We start from the raw sequence: 15,801 nt of genomic DNA on the forward strand, positions 1-15,801 counted from the left end.
TTGTTTGATTGCCCCGGCGGCGGCGCTGGCATCCTGGTTTCGTCACAGCTGCATATCACGCCCCAAACACAATGACGCTCTGTGATTGGTCCGAACCAGTGGAAATCAACAGGCTCTGTACAAGTTGTATTCTCCGGACTTTGTGAATTTACAAATATCGCAAGAATTCATCTTGCAGAGCAAGGTTAAAGGAGTGACACAATAAGGTAAAAACATATAATTTCTAAAGGATTGAAATTATTCTATTTCAATTTAAAGTCTCATTTTATGAAGCTGGGACAAGCAACAGTCAAGTTCAAGGCAATATGAATTAATAATTTAATCTAATTGTATTTTGTAAATATGCAATATATTGTAATATCACATTGCTTACATTTTTAGTTTTAATGAATTTTGTTTTGCATTTTATTTCCTGGGTTTTGCAAATTGCACCTGTTCAGTAGAATGAGCCATTTATTTTAATCGATTAACATAAATAACTATTAATGTTTTTAGAAGATGTGTCAATTACTTTGTTTTTCACTATTCGGGGCAGGGCTTGGTCTCTATTCTCCACAAAGTGTCTCTATCATGTGGAACTACAAACCGACAAAGATGACCAAGCAAGGCGTGACATATTGGGCAAGCCCATTGCCCGTCCGCAGCATCCAAAAATTTGTGAGCCCGTGCGCTCAGCTAGGTGGTGGCTAGCACCTCTCATAGCAGTGTGGAAAAGTCCAACTACAAGTCAGTGGAATGTATTCCATCCCCTTTGGTGGACACTTTTTCCCAGCTCTAAGATATAAACGTGTGGGAATAAGAAACATGCTAGCCATATGGGCGTATTTAATTGACAATTGAGCAGAGAGTGGTTTCAGAACATTAACATGTCCATATTGTTTGGTAGCTGACAGAACTACTTGACTTTTCACGATTTTAAAGCCTAATTTTGTATAATTGATGTGTCCAATTTAGAAGATGTTTCTATTATGATTTTACGGGGACTTTAAAATGATGCTTGACTCATTTAGCCATTTTCAGCAATAAAAACTTATTTTGACTAGAATTCATTTGATAACTATTTTTCATGTACAATGAATACATTTTAAAACACATTTTGCCACCTGCTGTCACTTGAAAATGACATCAGAGAGTGCTCAGAACTCAGGTAATGACCAATCATGGATCACCCATTTCTGGATTTGGTCATGAGAAATTTGCAAATGAGCCATGAGGTCACGTGATGTCATTTTCAGTCGACAGCAAATGTCAAAATGTGTTTTAATAATGAAGTGATCAATTATAGACAAAATATTACCTTCTTACTGCTGGAAATGGCTAAACGAGTCAAGCATCCCTTAAACCTGTTTCTTTATGTCGCCTTCAATGAGCATATATAGTTATTTACCAAAGCACAATGATTTGAAAATATATATATAAAGACATTGCAAGTTTAAATTCATCAAATTGAAATCAAAATTGAAAAATAATAAAGTCAATACAAAAAAACAAAAACGTACTGCCTAGATTTAGCATTATAATGATGAACCCAAAAATTTATTTTGTGCTTTTCCAGAGCCAATACAGAACTAGTCACCAAGAGCATACGGTACCTTTCAGACATCAGTTTGATGGTTTACTTTGGCTTCTCATAACGGGGTCTGCACATTCCTGCTTTGTGGAGGCCCTGCAAAGGGGTCAGTAGAATTGTCAGATGAAAACAAACGATTGAGTGCCTTATGTGCGCCCTGCGCTGCTCGGCGTGGACGACAAATGAACGCATTTCTTACTGCCCTTATTTAAGTGCGTATTACTCCTTGCGGAAGTTGGATGGTGCACGGTTTTAAGAACAAACTTTCAGAACGCATTCAGTCCAGTCACATTAAAGTTATGTATAATTATTGATAAAGGAGGAGCGAACTTTGACTGACACCAGATATTGGAATTGAATAGGAATTCAAAGACCATGGATGGTGTATAGCGGACTGATCATGAGTAGAAGCCGGCCGGGTTCTGTGACGAAGCTCGCTGTCGGGGATGCTTTTGTTAGCTGAACAAGCTAACTGGCTATCGTTGCTTGCACGCTGCACAGCTTTACGTTGACATTCTAAACAGGTAAATAAAACAATGACTCACGTAACATTGATGATGTGTGAACTTTACCATGGTCAAAACGGCGACCTCAATAGTGCAGAGCACACTGCTGTTTATTTTGTTTGCTATACATATACAGTACAGTACTTCCTTGCTAGCATGGTGGTGCATTCAGGTTCACAAAAAAGTAGGACGTATTATTGCTCATTTGTGGTTGAGAACACTGTATAAATAGATGTATTATGACACATAATGAGGTACGTCGAAGACATGCTTATTAGAGTACTTTAGTAAACACTCGTTTCTTAATAATTTACTGTATATGGGTATATTACATACTATATAACATTATTTAATTACAGACCACAAAGCTATGCATTTAATCACACTTTTGTTTCTGCACGCAAGGGACACTGAAGTTTTTTTCTATTACCTAATTTCTTGCACAACATGCATTGAGAACTATTTACCAAAGTCGGCACTCCTTTCAGTCAAACTTGTCTTTTTTTTATGCCCCAAACGACTGGAACACTGTGGAGCAAATAACAAAACTCACCAATATCATCATTTTAATAATAATAATAAAAAGAAAACTTCTGTGAGAACCTTTGCCCAGTTCTTGTATCTTTAATGTTCACTATGGTATTAGTATTGTTAGAATTATTAACATTGTTTTTCTGTTTTACATATATATTCTTCAAAGTGTTTTTGATTTTAGTTAGATAAATACAACTGTGGTAGAATGTGGTCTGTTTTCCCCCTAAGGAAGTGAGGTGTCGGAATCCACAAGGCAGGTATGCGGGAATCTCTGGTGCAAAGCTCTACAGAGTTCAATAGTTTATCTAGGAAGCCAATTGTTTACCTCACATCTGTTAAGGACTGAAAAAACTCAATAGGAGATGGCCTGATTGTATTTCACTCTGCTGACAGGACAAGATCAAAGGGGGGGCTGTGCTCTGTGTGGAGTTTTATGGGGAATCTCTGGTGAAGGGAGATGGTGGGGGCCAAGGTGTTTGCCCACATCCTATTAGGAAGTGTTTAAGATAAGAAGAGGGGGGGTGTAGACTTGTTGTGAGAGGAAAATATTACATGTTGAGAAGAGACCAAATGGTACTCTCTTTGTCAATGACAGGGGGAGGGAACGATTTCGGTATATATGCATGCATGAACTTTGAGAAGAACACATTTGTGGGTGAGCTGCGATGATTGAGCAGTAGCTCCAAGTGGCTTTCAGAATCTGAAATAAAGCTGGCAAACTTGTTCACAGATTTCAACTTTGAATTTATTTGAACACGCAGAAATCAAAGAATTGATTTCCAACAGTATCTAATGTCAAATGTTCCCACAGAACTTTGCGCAATGTATTGATAATACAGTGTTGCTACTGTGTTGCATGTGTGTTATGTAAATTATTTTTCTTTGTTTTTTTCTTGAAGTGTAATAAAGTAATTATTTCTTCTAGGGTGACATATAGTTATGTTGTGTGCTCTTTCATCACAATAGTACAGACGCGATATAGTGGTATGACTCTGCTAACAGTTTCTGGTCCCAGGATCTGACTAAAGCCCAATATTCAACTGAAGACCAGGACATGATTGGAATACCAGGATTTTAACACCAGGAAAAAAATGCAATCATTGGTCTTGGCGAGCATAACTGCAAGTAAGCCAACAGCTAAAACTATGAGTCGGCGGCTAACCAAAATCGAAATGGCGGTGATAAAAACAATTACAAACTGTGGGAAATTAAGTTTCTGGGACACTTAAGGTTGTAAGGGCTCAAAGATACTATTTTGAATCCTGCTGAAAATGAAGCAGATGCTGAGGCGAAAAATGCCGCATATGCAGAGCTAATACAATGTTTGGACAACAAAAGTTTGTCGCTGGTGATGCGAGAAGCAGCAGATGATGGACGAAAGGCACTGCAAATATTGAGAGAGTACTGTCAGCCTCTACATGGAGCTGATATCGCTTCAGAAGTCAAACAGTGAGAGTGTCATGGACTATATTGTACATAGAGAGACCACCATTACGGCACTCCAAAATGCCCGTGAGACGCTGAGCGAAGGGTTGCTCGTTGCAATTATATTGAAGGGTCTAGCTAACAAACCATTTGCTATCCACATAACCCTAAGTCAAAGTGATGCAGCAATTAGCTTTGCCGACATGAGGGATAAACTCCGGAGATACGAAGACACTAAAGATATTCGGGACAGCCTCTGACAGCGATGCTCTGAACGCACAAGTCCAACCCAGGAAGAAAAACGCAAAATGGAGACATAAACGGTTGGATAACGCATTCAAAAGAATCAGACAACACGGAATATGCATTCCACTTAAAGGACGGCAGCTTCCAGGCCGAGGCACACTGGGAGGAGTGAATACTGAATCACAAGGCGCAATCAGTATCAGAACGCAGGGAAGACACACAGATGGGCATGAGAACATGGCAGGACATCTTCACTGTGCAAACAGATACATTATACAGCCAGTGGTGCAATACTCAAATTTTTGTGTGTGTCTTTATGGATTAGAATCAGATAGCCTGTACATGTCCCATGACTGTCTGTCTTTATTTGACGCAATGTATAATAACTTTAAAAAAAAAATAAAAAAAACTGATAAAAACAATTATAACAATTTTCAATGTCTTCTGCTTAAATAACCAAAAAAGTTCATACTTTATAATACATTCAGTGGTTTAAATTGGGTCAGTACACAGTACGGATGGAGTACCAACACTTTTCAATTTTAGCCTCTAGCATACCGTAACTTTTTACGTAATATATCAGACTTCACATGAGCACACACAGTACCATATTGTCTTGAGCTTTGTGATACGCATCTAGCTAGATAATGTATTTTGTTGTTGTTGAGAATATTATACTAATTGCAAAATATTAAAATGTTCTCAAATTCACACTTGTTGACAGTAAACCACATTATAAATTACATTTATAGAATTTGCCTACATGGATAACGTGCATATGGGTCCAAATGACAACAAACGTCCCCTGATCATATGCGGTATTAAACTAACGCTCACCACACAAACTATTAAAAACTATTTCGACAACTCGACATTCGACAATGTCACTACTCTGGGGTCAGATAAAAAAAAAAAACATGAACCCAGTATAGATTTGCCTAAATGTCTTTCTTTATTGAAACAGGTTTCAAATAAAGTTTGTTTTAGTTTATTTTAATTCTCGAGTTTTCAAAACTTTTAATTATGTTTCAATCAATTCTAAACAAAATATCTGGGTGTTGTTTGGGATAAACATCTGAAGTTCGAAGTCATGTAAACTATGTTTGCGAAAAGGTTAAATCAAATCTAAATTGCTTTTGATTCATTCAAAAAGAGTTACCACAACAAGCTGCCCTGTTGTAAATGCATGCAATGGTTCTCTCTCCTTGCGTTACAGCATGGTCACAAATATCCACCTCCATTTTGAAGTCAATAACTTCTCTGTATAAAAAGGCAATTAATTTTTTGATAGGAAAGCAATGAGCTGGCACCATTATGAAATCATTCAAAAACACAAGCTTTTTACCTTTGAACATTTTGTGAATTTTAGTATTTTGAAACTGTCTTTTAAATGTTTGTACATCTGTGTGTCACCACTGTTACCTGGTCTCATGATGAGGCGTCGACGCTTTTGTAGACCAACCACCAGAGCCTCAATAAGTGGGGACTGTGAGCACCCAAAGTTTAGAACAAGTTTTGGACAGTCTAGCTTCTGCTATCAGGGAACTAAACTTTGGAATGCTCTCCCCGCTGACCTTAAATTGGAGGTGAATAAAAGTGTCTTCAACAAAAAACAGAAACAGTGGCTAAAGTCGGGCCAAAACTGAGAGATTTGTAAGCACTATCAACTGTACATGAAATATTATTGTATATTGTTGGAAATTGATTTGTGATTTCAATGACTCATTTTACATCTGCCCAAGGGACTGCCAATGAAAATTAGCTTGACTTAGCTAACTTGGGCACATTTACATTGTAAAATTTTGATTAATGTTCATTAATAAATACAATTTTAAATAAATACATTCAAATTGGTTGGCTTCAGCCAGCCCCTTAACCCCAAAATGTGTCTACTTCTTTGTCACTTAAGTATGAACTTTTCTATCAAAAGAAACAAGATCCACCCGTGGTGTAAGTGGTATTACTTGCAGAGGGCTTGTATCCTTTGTGTGAAAGTAAGGCAACAGTTTTGGTTTATAAGAAGAATTCACGGACTGGAAGCTTAACTTTGTTTTGAATAATTCAGTCATTGTAAAACAATCAGAGAATGAAAGTAATCTTTTGTCAGTGTCCACATGAACTCGGATCCTCTTTTGTTTCCTGAATAAGTGATGATTTTTTTCTCCAAAAGTACTACATTTGTATTTATCATCCTTGAACGTTATCGATTGCTAGTGGCCACCATATTGTACCCCCACTTTCAAGTCAGCGTTGTCTCCCACCTCAAGATCCCACGTGTGTGTTCCCGAGGCCAAAGGAGAGCCGAGCACAACGCAGTCCCAGTACATACACATCTCTCTGGATTCTTTGGACGCTGCTGTCCTTTTTGATCTTCAGACAGATTGAGTTCTTCATTGGCCGTGTTTGGGTTCAGAAGAAGGGGACTGTAGGTGACCGTCCTCTTCATTCGTTCCCACACGAACTTGAGGTTGCTCACGTTTGACTTCATCCAACAGCGCTCCCCGTGCGAGCCAGCTGGGACCATGGGGCAGATTTTGGATCGTTCTCTGTGGTTCGGAGGTTCTTCATGAAGAAAACGGGATCAGATTTTAGCTGCTTCTCTGTGGTTCTGATTGTGACTGCCAGAGCGGCTGTGTCTCTGGTGAGAGCATCGATCTTCATCGTCCGACGCTTCTCCTGTTCTTCCTTCCTCACAGCAGACAACCTGGTTTCCTCCTCAGCCTCCAGGAAGTGGTGAAGCTTCTCGAAATCCTTCTTAATCTTTCTTTCTACCTGCTTCCTCTGGACCTTGATGTATTCTGCGAGTTCAATATGCTTGTCTCGAGCATATTTATGATCTCTGAAGCTTTTTTGCATGCCTGAAAAGTGAGTCAGGATTTTCGCTCTAGGCTCTCGCGCAACTTCATCGAGGGGATAGAACTCATGGCCAGCATGGATTTGTTCATCTCTGCATCTGAGGCACACAAGCTCCTGGTGGTCCCAACAGAAAAGTTTGACTTTCTCCTTGTGTAAGCTGCAGGTGTCGTCCGATTCTTCTGAGGTTTGTAAAAAAAAGACTCACATTATTCAGCGCCAAGTTTGAATGTAGAGCCAACGATTCACACGTTCTTCTACAGACTGGACACTTTCGTTCTCCTTTCTCGTCCCGCCACTGCAGCACACGCATGAGCGACAGAAGCTGTGAGTACACGGCAGGATGACAGGATCTTTAAAGATGTCCCAACAGGACGGACATTGGAGATAGTCCTCAACTTGGCCAGCCATGGTCCCAGTGAAGACATCACTGTCTTGTCTCCCAGCTTTGAATGTTCCCTTGAAGCAACTCAAAGTCTGTTTGTACCCGAGTGCATCTGCTTCCCAGTTTAGTTATCTGAAAAGTGTGCTCCTGTGTTCTGAAATAACATTTCAACAGACAATGGCATCAGGGAGTCAACCACGTCTGCCAAGCAGACATTGAAGTTGTTCAGGTTGCCACTTGGCAGCTTTTCATTTCTGATTCTTCAACTTGAAAGAACTTTATAACACATGATTATGTTTGTGTTTACCTCAAACAAGACCTTTGCAAATACATTCCTCAGTGGCAAGTTGAAAGGTACACAGCAGCATGACAGCATCTTTAATAGAAAATAATAAAGTTAGGCCGTACATATATTAGATAGAAAAATAACATATTTTTCACAACTTGTAGATATCAGTAAATGTCTATAAAATGTAACAAATTTGTATTATTTTTGTAAAATCATGCATAATATCCCCCACCCCTCGATTTTGGATATGGATATATATATATATATATATATATATATATATTCTTTTCTCTTTTTTTTTAAAAAACAAGAAACGTTATTCTCAAGAAATTATGTCAAATTAAAAATTATTTTAATCCCATGCAAATTTATAATCCAGATCTTTCATGTTGTCTGCGTAAACAGCATCAAAGTACTCCACTTCTTCTTTTGTCATCTGGTTTTTCCAATCTCCAGCTATTCCTGAAACATGATATAAATACAATTGATTGTCATCCCATTCTATTTAAATAAAAAGCAATTTAAAAGTGCAACTTTAAACACACTTTGCTGTCTGTGATCTGCAATAAGGAATTCACACGTGCAGTTTCATGAAATAATCATAGCTAGTAAGTTAAAAAGTAATACAAAGGGTCGTGTTTACAATGGAGTTCCGTAAAATACTGAACGAAACTAAAACATATAAAATTATCAAATGAAAAATGATAAGTACGGCAAAGTGTGTTCAATTTACCTTAAACACATTTATGATTAACTAAAAGTCTGCTCTAGTTCTCGAGTTACAGCAATAAAATAATTTTATTAACTGCTTTTACAATCTTTTGTGGGATGGGACTAGAATGGTTTCAGTCACAAACAACACCCTATGAAAGCACACTGACCGATTTACTGTTGTTCTGATGCTATACGTAAACAAGCGCCCAACAACATACCTTTCCTGAGAAATTCCGACTTTGTGGTGTCCATGATTTCCTTGGGAACTACAGAGTAGTTGGACATGTTGTTCTTTTTCATGTTCTTGAACACACATCGCTCTGCTATCTTCTCAATCACATCTTTGCCCAATGATTTCTCCAGGAACTGAGCAATTCTGGCCACAGAGTCTTTAAGATCCTTCAATAAGCAAAAAGTCAAGTAGGATTACATTTGGAATGATTCTCACATAATAGCGGCTGTGAATTTTTTTCATCACCTTTATCATTTCTTCGTAGCAGATGTAAAATATCCGCTCTTTATAATCAAGCCAACCCTTTACGTGATCAAACCATGAGCCAAACATAACTAGAAAACAGAGATAGTGCAGTTTAGTTAATAACAAAAATGTGCATTATGTTATGATTACAAATGCACTTTACAGTACATCAGAAATGAATAACCTTCTCCTTTCAGAAACTTTTGGAGAAACTCGCTCTGTGATCCCGGGTCAACCAGGAAGGAGGCCATCGCACAATAATGGAAGGATGACGTGAATACATCTTTGGGGTTCCTCATGACATAGATGACCTAGAACAGGGATGGGAAATTTTTAAAAACGTTTCATCAGTGCCTATGGAGGTGGCCACGTAGGATCACACAGAAAAATGCCATTTTAAATATGGACAAAATCCGTGCTCATTTTTCACAATACATTTCTGAATGCATGTAAAAAAAGACCCCCTCTCCCACACGAAAATCTACTCACTCAAAATTGTAATATTATTCAGTGCTATGTTTGTCCTGCATGTGATGAAATAATAAATCAAACTTACCTTGGGCTTAACTTTAAAGAAAGAGGGTGGCATCATATGGGGAAGGAAATGTGTGGTGAACATGCGTGGCGAAGGCCTGTCATCAAGATTGAGGCTACAACTGCGAGCCTCCTCCAGCCAGGGAACACGATCCCAGTTGTGGAGGGTCTCCACTGAAGCAGGATCTCCACCACTCATAATTAAAGGGAGGATCTCCTGCATCCAAGTTGTACCTTAACAAAATATATTTTTTTAAACAAGATTTTTGAAACACAAAAGAAAAACGTTAGATACTGTGTAGAACGATAACGCATTGTATATCTTCTTTTTTTGTAGTAACATGTTGTTTGCAAGTAAGGTTAAAAATGGTTGCAAGTGAGTCTGCCACCTGCTGGACATGGGAAGCAAGGCAACTGAGTTGCGCCAGCGGCCAGTCAGTAGTCACCTCACCCGCCTCCCTTGCATTTCTTTTTTTTTTTACGAGTTACGCCGAGTGCACTCATAATCACAGCCTTTTAGTTAGGAATGTTTTTGTGCCTTTCGGTTTGTACTCTGTTTGCAAAAACTTTCTATCTAGCAGAGCTGGTGGAAAACAAGCTCGACTTACCTGACTTGGGGTACGTTACAACGAGAATGTCATCTGGGCGAAACGCGAACGTCTCGAAGCGCATTAAACTCTGCGTAGGGTGTATACGAGTGGGCAGCAACACCCCTTTGTACACCTTGTACAAGTCCGCCTCGGTCATTGTGTAAAACTGCACAAATTACAAAAACAACAAAATCTCAGCAGCTGTCGTTTTGGTCAACTGCGAGTTATTCTCGGGTACTTCCGGTGTCTTCTCTTTTTGAAGCAGGCCAAGGGAAGGTGAAACGACATGCCAGCCATTAGTCACGCCTACCCGAAAAAGTATTTAAAACGTTTTGATTGAACTCAATAACTTAAGTAAATAAAATAAAAAAGGTACACTGAAATGTACTTTAGTACAAACGTAAAAAGGATCACTGAAGAGAGAGAGACCCTCATCTTCACTCAGTTTCCCTCTTTTATTAACTTAAGGTAGTTGTTCAGAAAAATAAAGCAAATCATTTTCGTTTTGCTACCAAGAGCTACTGTACTAGCTAGCAACTATGAAGCAACACGTTGGCTCATCTTTTATGCTAACTAAACGGGGTCCCATATTGCCAACATTGTGAACCGAGTAACACAAAGTAACTTACTTGAATTTGGTTTTCTTCTGATTAAATGGGGAATTTTTGAACGCCAGAAAGTTGTTGGTTTGGCTAATAGACATTTGCCACAAAATACACAAATCATTTTAGAGCTGAAAACCTGGATGTGGAATATCTTGCTTTTCAAATCCGTTGCAGTTACTGTATGTGTTGTCATTTTCTGAGGCTGAAAAAAATCAAATCAACTGATTCTGACCTACTGTAATTTGATAGAGTGTGTGAGAGTGCAGATTTCGAATGTTCATCCTTCTATATGATAGTCATTTCGTCAATAAGTGAAACTGATGTTAGTGGCACGTGAAAAGTAAAGCTTTTTCTTTTTTCTTTTTATTACACGTAAGCAGTATTCTGCTCTTCAGCCAGTAGATGGCATAAATGACCAGGACTGGAAATGTTGATGCAGCACGATGTCCAGGCCACGGTTATAGCTAAACACTGAAGATTCATAAAAAAGGCTTTATTTACAGGAACATGTAACAAACACATGTCAAAACAAAAACAAAAATACGGTCAAGTAAATTATTGAACCAACTTTTAAATCCAATGAGAATTTTTTTTTTTTTTATATATATATATATAGTGCATTTTGTTTTAAGAAAAAGCAATACAGTTCTTCATTGTGGCGGTCAGGGCAGGCCTGAAGAGAATCTCAACACCAGGTTTAATATGTATGAGCCTCAAGCAAGGTACACATACCGATAATCAAGCAGAAATTGAGCATTATCCCTGCTTCTGATCAATGTCAGTATAGGCTACAATTTTTTTATGTTTCACAAAGGTTATTGTAAGTGATCTCTGTACCCCGATTTTATGAGTGAACAAATTATTTGGATGATTTCCGCAGCGTCAGCATTCAGTCTGTATAGCCTTGGCCATCCAATCAGATCTGGCCACCAGTAACCTCAGTCTATCACCTGATGACTGCATCAACTCCTTACCACTGATGAAAGATAAGGATAAAAAAAAAGGTTATTTAAAATGATTTGTAATACTTTATACTTTTTGTTGTAGATTTGGTCTGTTTACTTGAGACAGTGGGCGCCAAGCAGACTGACTCCATTAACAGCAAGGATCCTGTCTCCAGGTTGGAGCTTCTCACAGCGAGCTGCAGGGGTGTCTGGAACCACTGCTCTGATGAAGATTCCTTTCACCTTCAGTGACATATCCTGGAATATTAGGTCAAACTATGAACAACACTTTAACGGCCAAGCCAGATTTGTTGCACATTTTAATCTGTTTACTTGAGTAACTTATGGGTGGAGTTTGCATGTTCTCCCCGTGCCTGCATGGGTTTTCTCCGGGTACTCCGGTCTCCTCCCACATTCCAGAGACATGCATGTCAGGTTAATTGAGCGCTCTGAATTGTTCCCAGGTGTGATTGTGAGCGTGGATGGTTGCAGAGCATATGTTGAAAGCTGAGAAAGTGTGTCGCGGCTTTCAGAGAAGAGGCGAGGCAGAGTTTTGGTGGGCAAAAGGGGCTTTCAGAAGACAAATACAGCCAAGGTGATCAGAGAGACCGGGAGGTAATTACCTGGTGGGTCTTTTGGCAGGAAAGGGGAAAAGGAGATTCATGGTAGAACCAGGAACTGCAGGTGGCATGCAGGCAATGAGGTTAGTTAAGAAGAAGTGGGGCAGTTTGGACAGTAAAACCAGAGAGAAGGATCTATACAGGTTGTCCAGCGAGATGGAGATGGGCCGAATATGCAGTAGGTCAGGGTTAACCCTATAACGTCAAATGTATCATGTTAAATACAAGACATTTTCATGAGTATAATATTTTATATAGTATCATTTTTTCCCCCCATTAAGATCCTGACGTCACGTATATGGTCTGACGTCTGACACATGCATTGCACTAATAATCCATTAGAGGACAGTATCACCCAGTTGAAGGCTTTTTCCAGCGACCTTACAAGATCGCCTCAATTGAGAAAGGAGACACACCTATACTTATTAATAGTGGGAAATTATCTTTCAGATTTTTGGAAATACTAATATGTTTGATATGTCTGTTTATTATTATATTTTTGACAGTTATAAATGTTCACATTTAAAGCATTGTGACCGGATGTATCAAATACGACACAAATCAAAAGTCATATGTGCAAGTTGATTTAACAAAATGTTTTCTTGTTTGTTCAAAAGGACCAATAAATACTCTATTTACAAAGAATCAGAATTGTATCTAATATATTTCATGGTTTAGGCTTTATAGGGAGTTAAGCATGCAGAGATGGAACCAGTCCTAAGTGTTTTGTTGCCCGAGGCGAGCGTGCAGATTTGCCCCCTTCCCCCTCCACAAACACGCACACACACGAACACACGCACACAAACTCCGCAACATACATTAATTAATTAATTTATTACAATATATAGATATATGATATTTAATAGGGTGGGACGGTGGCTGGCTGACTGGTCAGCACGTTCGCCTCCCAGTGCTGAGGACGTGAGATTGAGTCCGGGCTTCGGCCTTCCTGGGTGGAGTTTGCATGTTCTCCCCGTGCTTGCGTGGGTTTTCTCTCCGGGTACTCCAGTTTTCACCCACATTCCAAAAACATGCATGGTGGGTTAATTGAACACTCCAAATTGTCCATAGGTGTGATTAAGAGTGTGGATGCTTGTTCGTTTCTGTGTGCCCTGGGATTGGCTGGCAACCAGTTCTGGGTGTACCCCGCCTACTGCCTGAGGCCAGCTGGGATAGGCTCCAGCACCCCCCTGCGACCCTTGTGAGGTCAAGCGGTTAAGAAAATGAATGGATGGATGGATATTTAATAGCACACCACACAATAAATACCAATTTTTACAGACAACTACAAATAAAAAAGAAAAAAGTATGCCTTTACTATATATTTGTTTACATTAAACCACCATGCAATTCTTATCTTGTATAAATCAACGTGGTTATGTGAAACAATGACTTACGCAAATCTATTTGCAGGTATCTGGACTGGACTGACTGTTTTATTTGCTTTGGTGCACAGAGTAGCATGGATGTAATGGTGGAATAAACAAGTTACAAGCAAGCTAAGAAGCTAACGCTTATTTTTATGTTTCTTTTTATAGACAATGATGATTGACTGACATACATGCCTCTACCCTGGGCCTGTTTTTTCCCCTCCTCCTTTTGCCGCTTTCTTAATGGAGCACCCGAGGGCTTGGACGTTTTCATTGTAAATTGTTTTTTTTGGGGGGGAGCGGGGTGGTTATATATATATGTATAGGATTAGGGCCAGTGATCGAGAGAGTTTGGCAGGATTTTCACTTTAAAGTCAGAATTCTCACTTTGATCTCAGAATTGTGACTTTAAAGGGAGAATTCTTACTTTAAAGTAAGAACTCTAACTATTGTGACTTTAAAGGGAGAATTCTTACTTTAAAGTAAGAACTCTAACTTTAAAATCAGAATTCTGAGATCAAAATTAAAATTCTGACTTTAAAGTGAGAATTCTGAGATTAAAGTGAGAGTTCTCACTTTAAAGTCACAATTCTGAGATTAAAGTTAAAATCCTGGCAAACTTTTTTTCTCTCTCTTCACTGGCTCGCGACCGCCTAGTTCGCCCATGCCCAGGGCCACGGGCCTGGATTGAACTGTGTTGTGTGGAAGCTTCCAGGAGAGGTGGCTATGGACTTTTTGACCAGGATGTTCATAGAGGGTGAAATGGGCCCAGTTTTAAAAAGGGATATGTGCAGATTATATTTCAAACCTAAACTACAAATTTTACATTTCAATGTGGCGTACAATATCAACCAGCGCGTCTGCAAAAATCATGCAGTGTTTGATCCATTCAGTGGGTAAGAAGAAGCAAGAGTAATTTTTTCCTATTTCCCAAGCTCTTCGGGTCATAGAGGGACCCGTTTTGAAAACATGGACGGCATCAAGATGGCCGTGATGATGGATCTGCGGATCCAAAACTGCATGAAGGTGAATTAGACTCCCGGGGGATTAGAATGGGAAAATAAATATTGTAGTTTAGATTTGAAATATGTATTTTGTGACCACGGTTCTGGAACCTTTCTGACACCGATCATGTAGAAGACTAAAGTTGATAACCTATGCAATCAAGTTTTGGGAAACAATAAGGGAGGCTAGACCAAGGGTAACAAGGAAGAGTAGCCGTTAGGATGCTGATGAGGAAGTACAAAAAAGGTCAGAAAGAGTTGCATTGTGTCTTTGTAGATCTAGAGAAAGCCTATGACGGTACCAAGAGAGAAACTACTGCATGAGAAAGGTTCGTAGAGGCAGAGACGTATGGTAGAAATTTGGACGCATTTTTTTTCTTTTCTGGAAGGATAATGAGAATGGACCTGCTAGGCAAGAGAGCTAGAGGAAGACCTAAAAGAAGGTCACTAGATAGTGAGGGAAGACCTAAGGGATGTTGGTTAGAGAGGAAGATGTAGAAGATAGCCCCAGATGTAAAAGAATGACTGACATGCTGTGACGACCCTCACCCAGGCAAGCCAAAAGAACGAGAAGATGCTGATCCATCGTCAATAACTAGAAATGTTCATATCTGAGTGTTTAATTGGCGCAAAGCTGGAGGAGTAATTGGTTTAGGATGTTAGTTGTTGGAGCACTGGTCACCTTATGTAGGTTGATATGCACTTAAAAAAAAGATACACCTAAATTATTTTGTGGACCCCTAAGCTGTCGCTTACAGACGCCTGTGGGCCCCCAGACCCCAGTTTGAGAAACTGCATGTCTGCATTACAAAAAAACATGCAAAACATGATCTCTTAAGGAAAAGTATCGAGTTAAACTAACCCTTGTGTCGACGAGCGCGAGACCAAGACCACTTTCGTTACGTTCTAGCTCCAAACTGAAGATCTCATCATTGTTGTCGTCAAAATGGCTACTCATCTCTTCGGCCTCCTCTTCCTCTTCCTCTATGAGTTCAAAAATCCTTTTCATACTGGTGTAATCTTGATTAAAATAGTCATCTTTCAGTGCAGATAGGCATTCGAACATTAAGCCACCTGAGGACAAAGTAATGGAACGTTTTTCTTTGACGATATCATCAAACAAGTATGAAGATT

General features: G+C 39.2%; 3 protein-coding genes and 1 pseudogene across 10 annotated transcripts in view; all 4 read right to left on the reverse strand.

The window, feature by feature from the left end:
- LOC147157182 (uncharacterized) overlaps nucleotides 1–2,242 on the reverse strand; it is a 57,038-nt gene extending 54,796 nt beyond the window's left edge. For 2 of the 3 annotated variants that reach the window (XM_086063893.1, XM_086063891.1), the window contains exons 1-2: nucleotides 2,116–2,236; nucleotides 1,593–1,666 (exon numbers count right to left, since the gene is read on the reverse strand). The gene's annotated coding sequence lies outside the window, so the exon portion shown is untranslated. Of the gene's footprint in view, nucleotides 1–1,592; nucleotides 1,667–2,115 lie in introns of all 3 variants that reach the window. The other variant, XM_086063892.1, reaches the window with a different exon arrangement.
- Nucleotides 2,243–5,089: 2,847 nt separating this feature from the next.
- LOC147157183 (E3 ubiquitin-protein ligase TRIM35-like) lies at nucleotides 5,090–7,755 on the reverse strand (annotated as a pseudogene).
- Nucleotides 7,756–8,019: 264 nt separating this feature from the next.
- On the reverse strand, nucleotides 8,020–10,391 carry sult2st2 (sulfotransferase family 2, cytosolic sulfotransferase 2). The gene is made up of 6 exons (XM_086063902.1): nucleotides 10,143–10,391; nucleotides 9,557–9,768; nucleotides 9,185–9,311; nucleotides 9,001–9,089; nucleotides 8,741–8,921; nucleotides 8,020–8,270 (listed from the first exon to the last, which is right to left on the reverse strand). The coding sequence occupies exons 1-6, from the start codon at nucleotides 10,279–10,281 to the stop codon at nucleotides 8,161–8,163; spliced, it is 858 nt and encodes a 285-aa protein (XP_085920028.1). The 5' UTR covers nucleotides 10,282–10,391; the 3' UTR covers nucleotides 8,020–8,160.
- A 751-nt stretch (nucleotides 10,392–11,142) lies between these two features.
- The window catches only part of radil2b (Ras association and DIL domains 2b), a 46,147-nt gene continuing 41,488 nt past the window's right edge, over nucleotides 11,143–15,801 (reverse strand). For 4 of the 6 annotated variants that reach the window (XM_086063898.1, XM_086063897.1, XM_086063899.1 and 1 more), the window contains 3 exons: nucleotides 15,530–15,741; nucleotides 11,792–11,931; nucleotides 11,143–11,705 (listed from right to left, as the gene is read on the reverse strand). In XM_086063898.1, coding sequence (XP_085920024.1) covers nucleotides 11,612–11,705; nucleotides 11,792–11,931; nucleotides 15,530–15,741 — 446 coding nt within the window. In that variant the 3' untranslated portion in view covers nucleotides 11,143–11,611. Of the gene's footprint in view, nucleotides 11,706–11,791; nucleotides 15,742–15,801 lie in introns of those variants that run through there. The other 2 variants (XR_015091574.1, XR_015091575.1) reach the window with 2 other exon arrangements.

This window comes from Leptonotus elevatus, chromosome 20 (genome assembly GCF_054856555.1).
Source record: "Leptonotus elevatus isolate MCC_2025b chromosome 20, RoL_Lele_1.0, whole genome shotgun sequence".
NCBI lineage: Eukaryota > Metazoa > Chordata > Actinopteri > Syngnathiformes > Syngnathidae > Leptonotus > Leptonotus elevatus.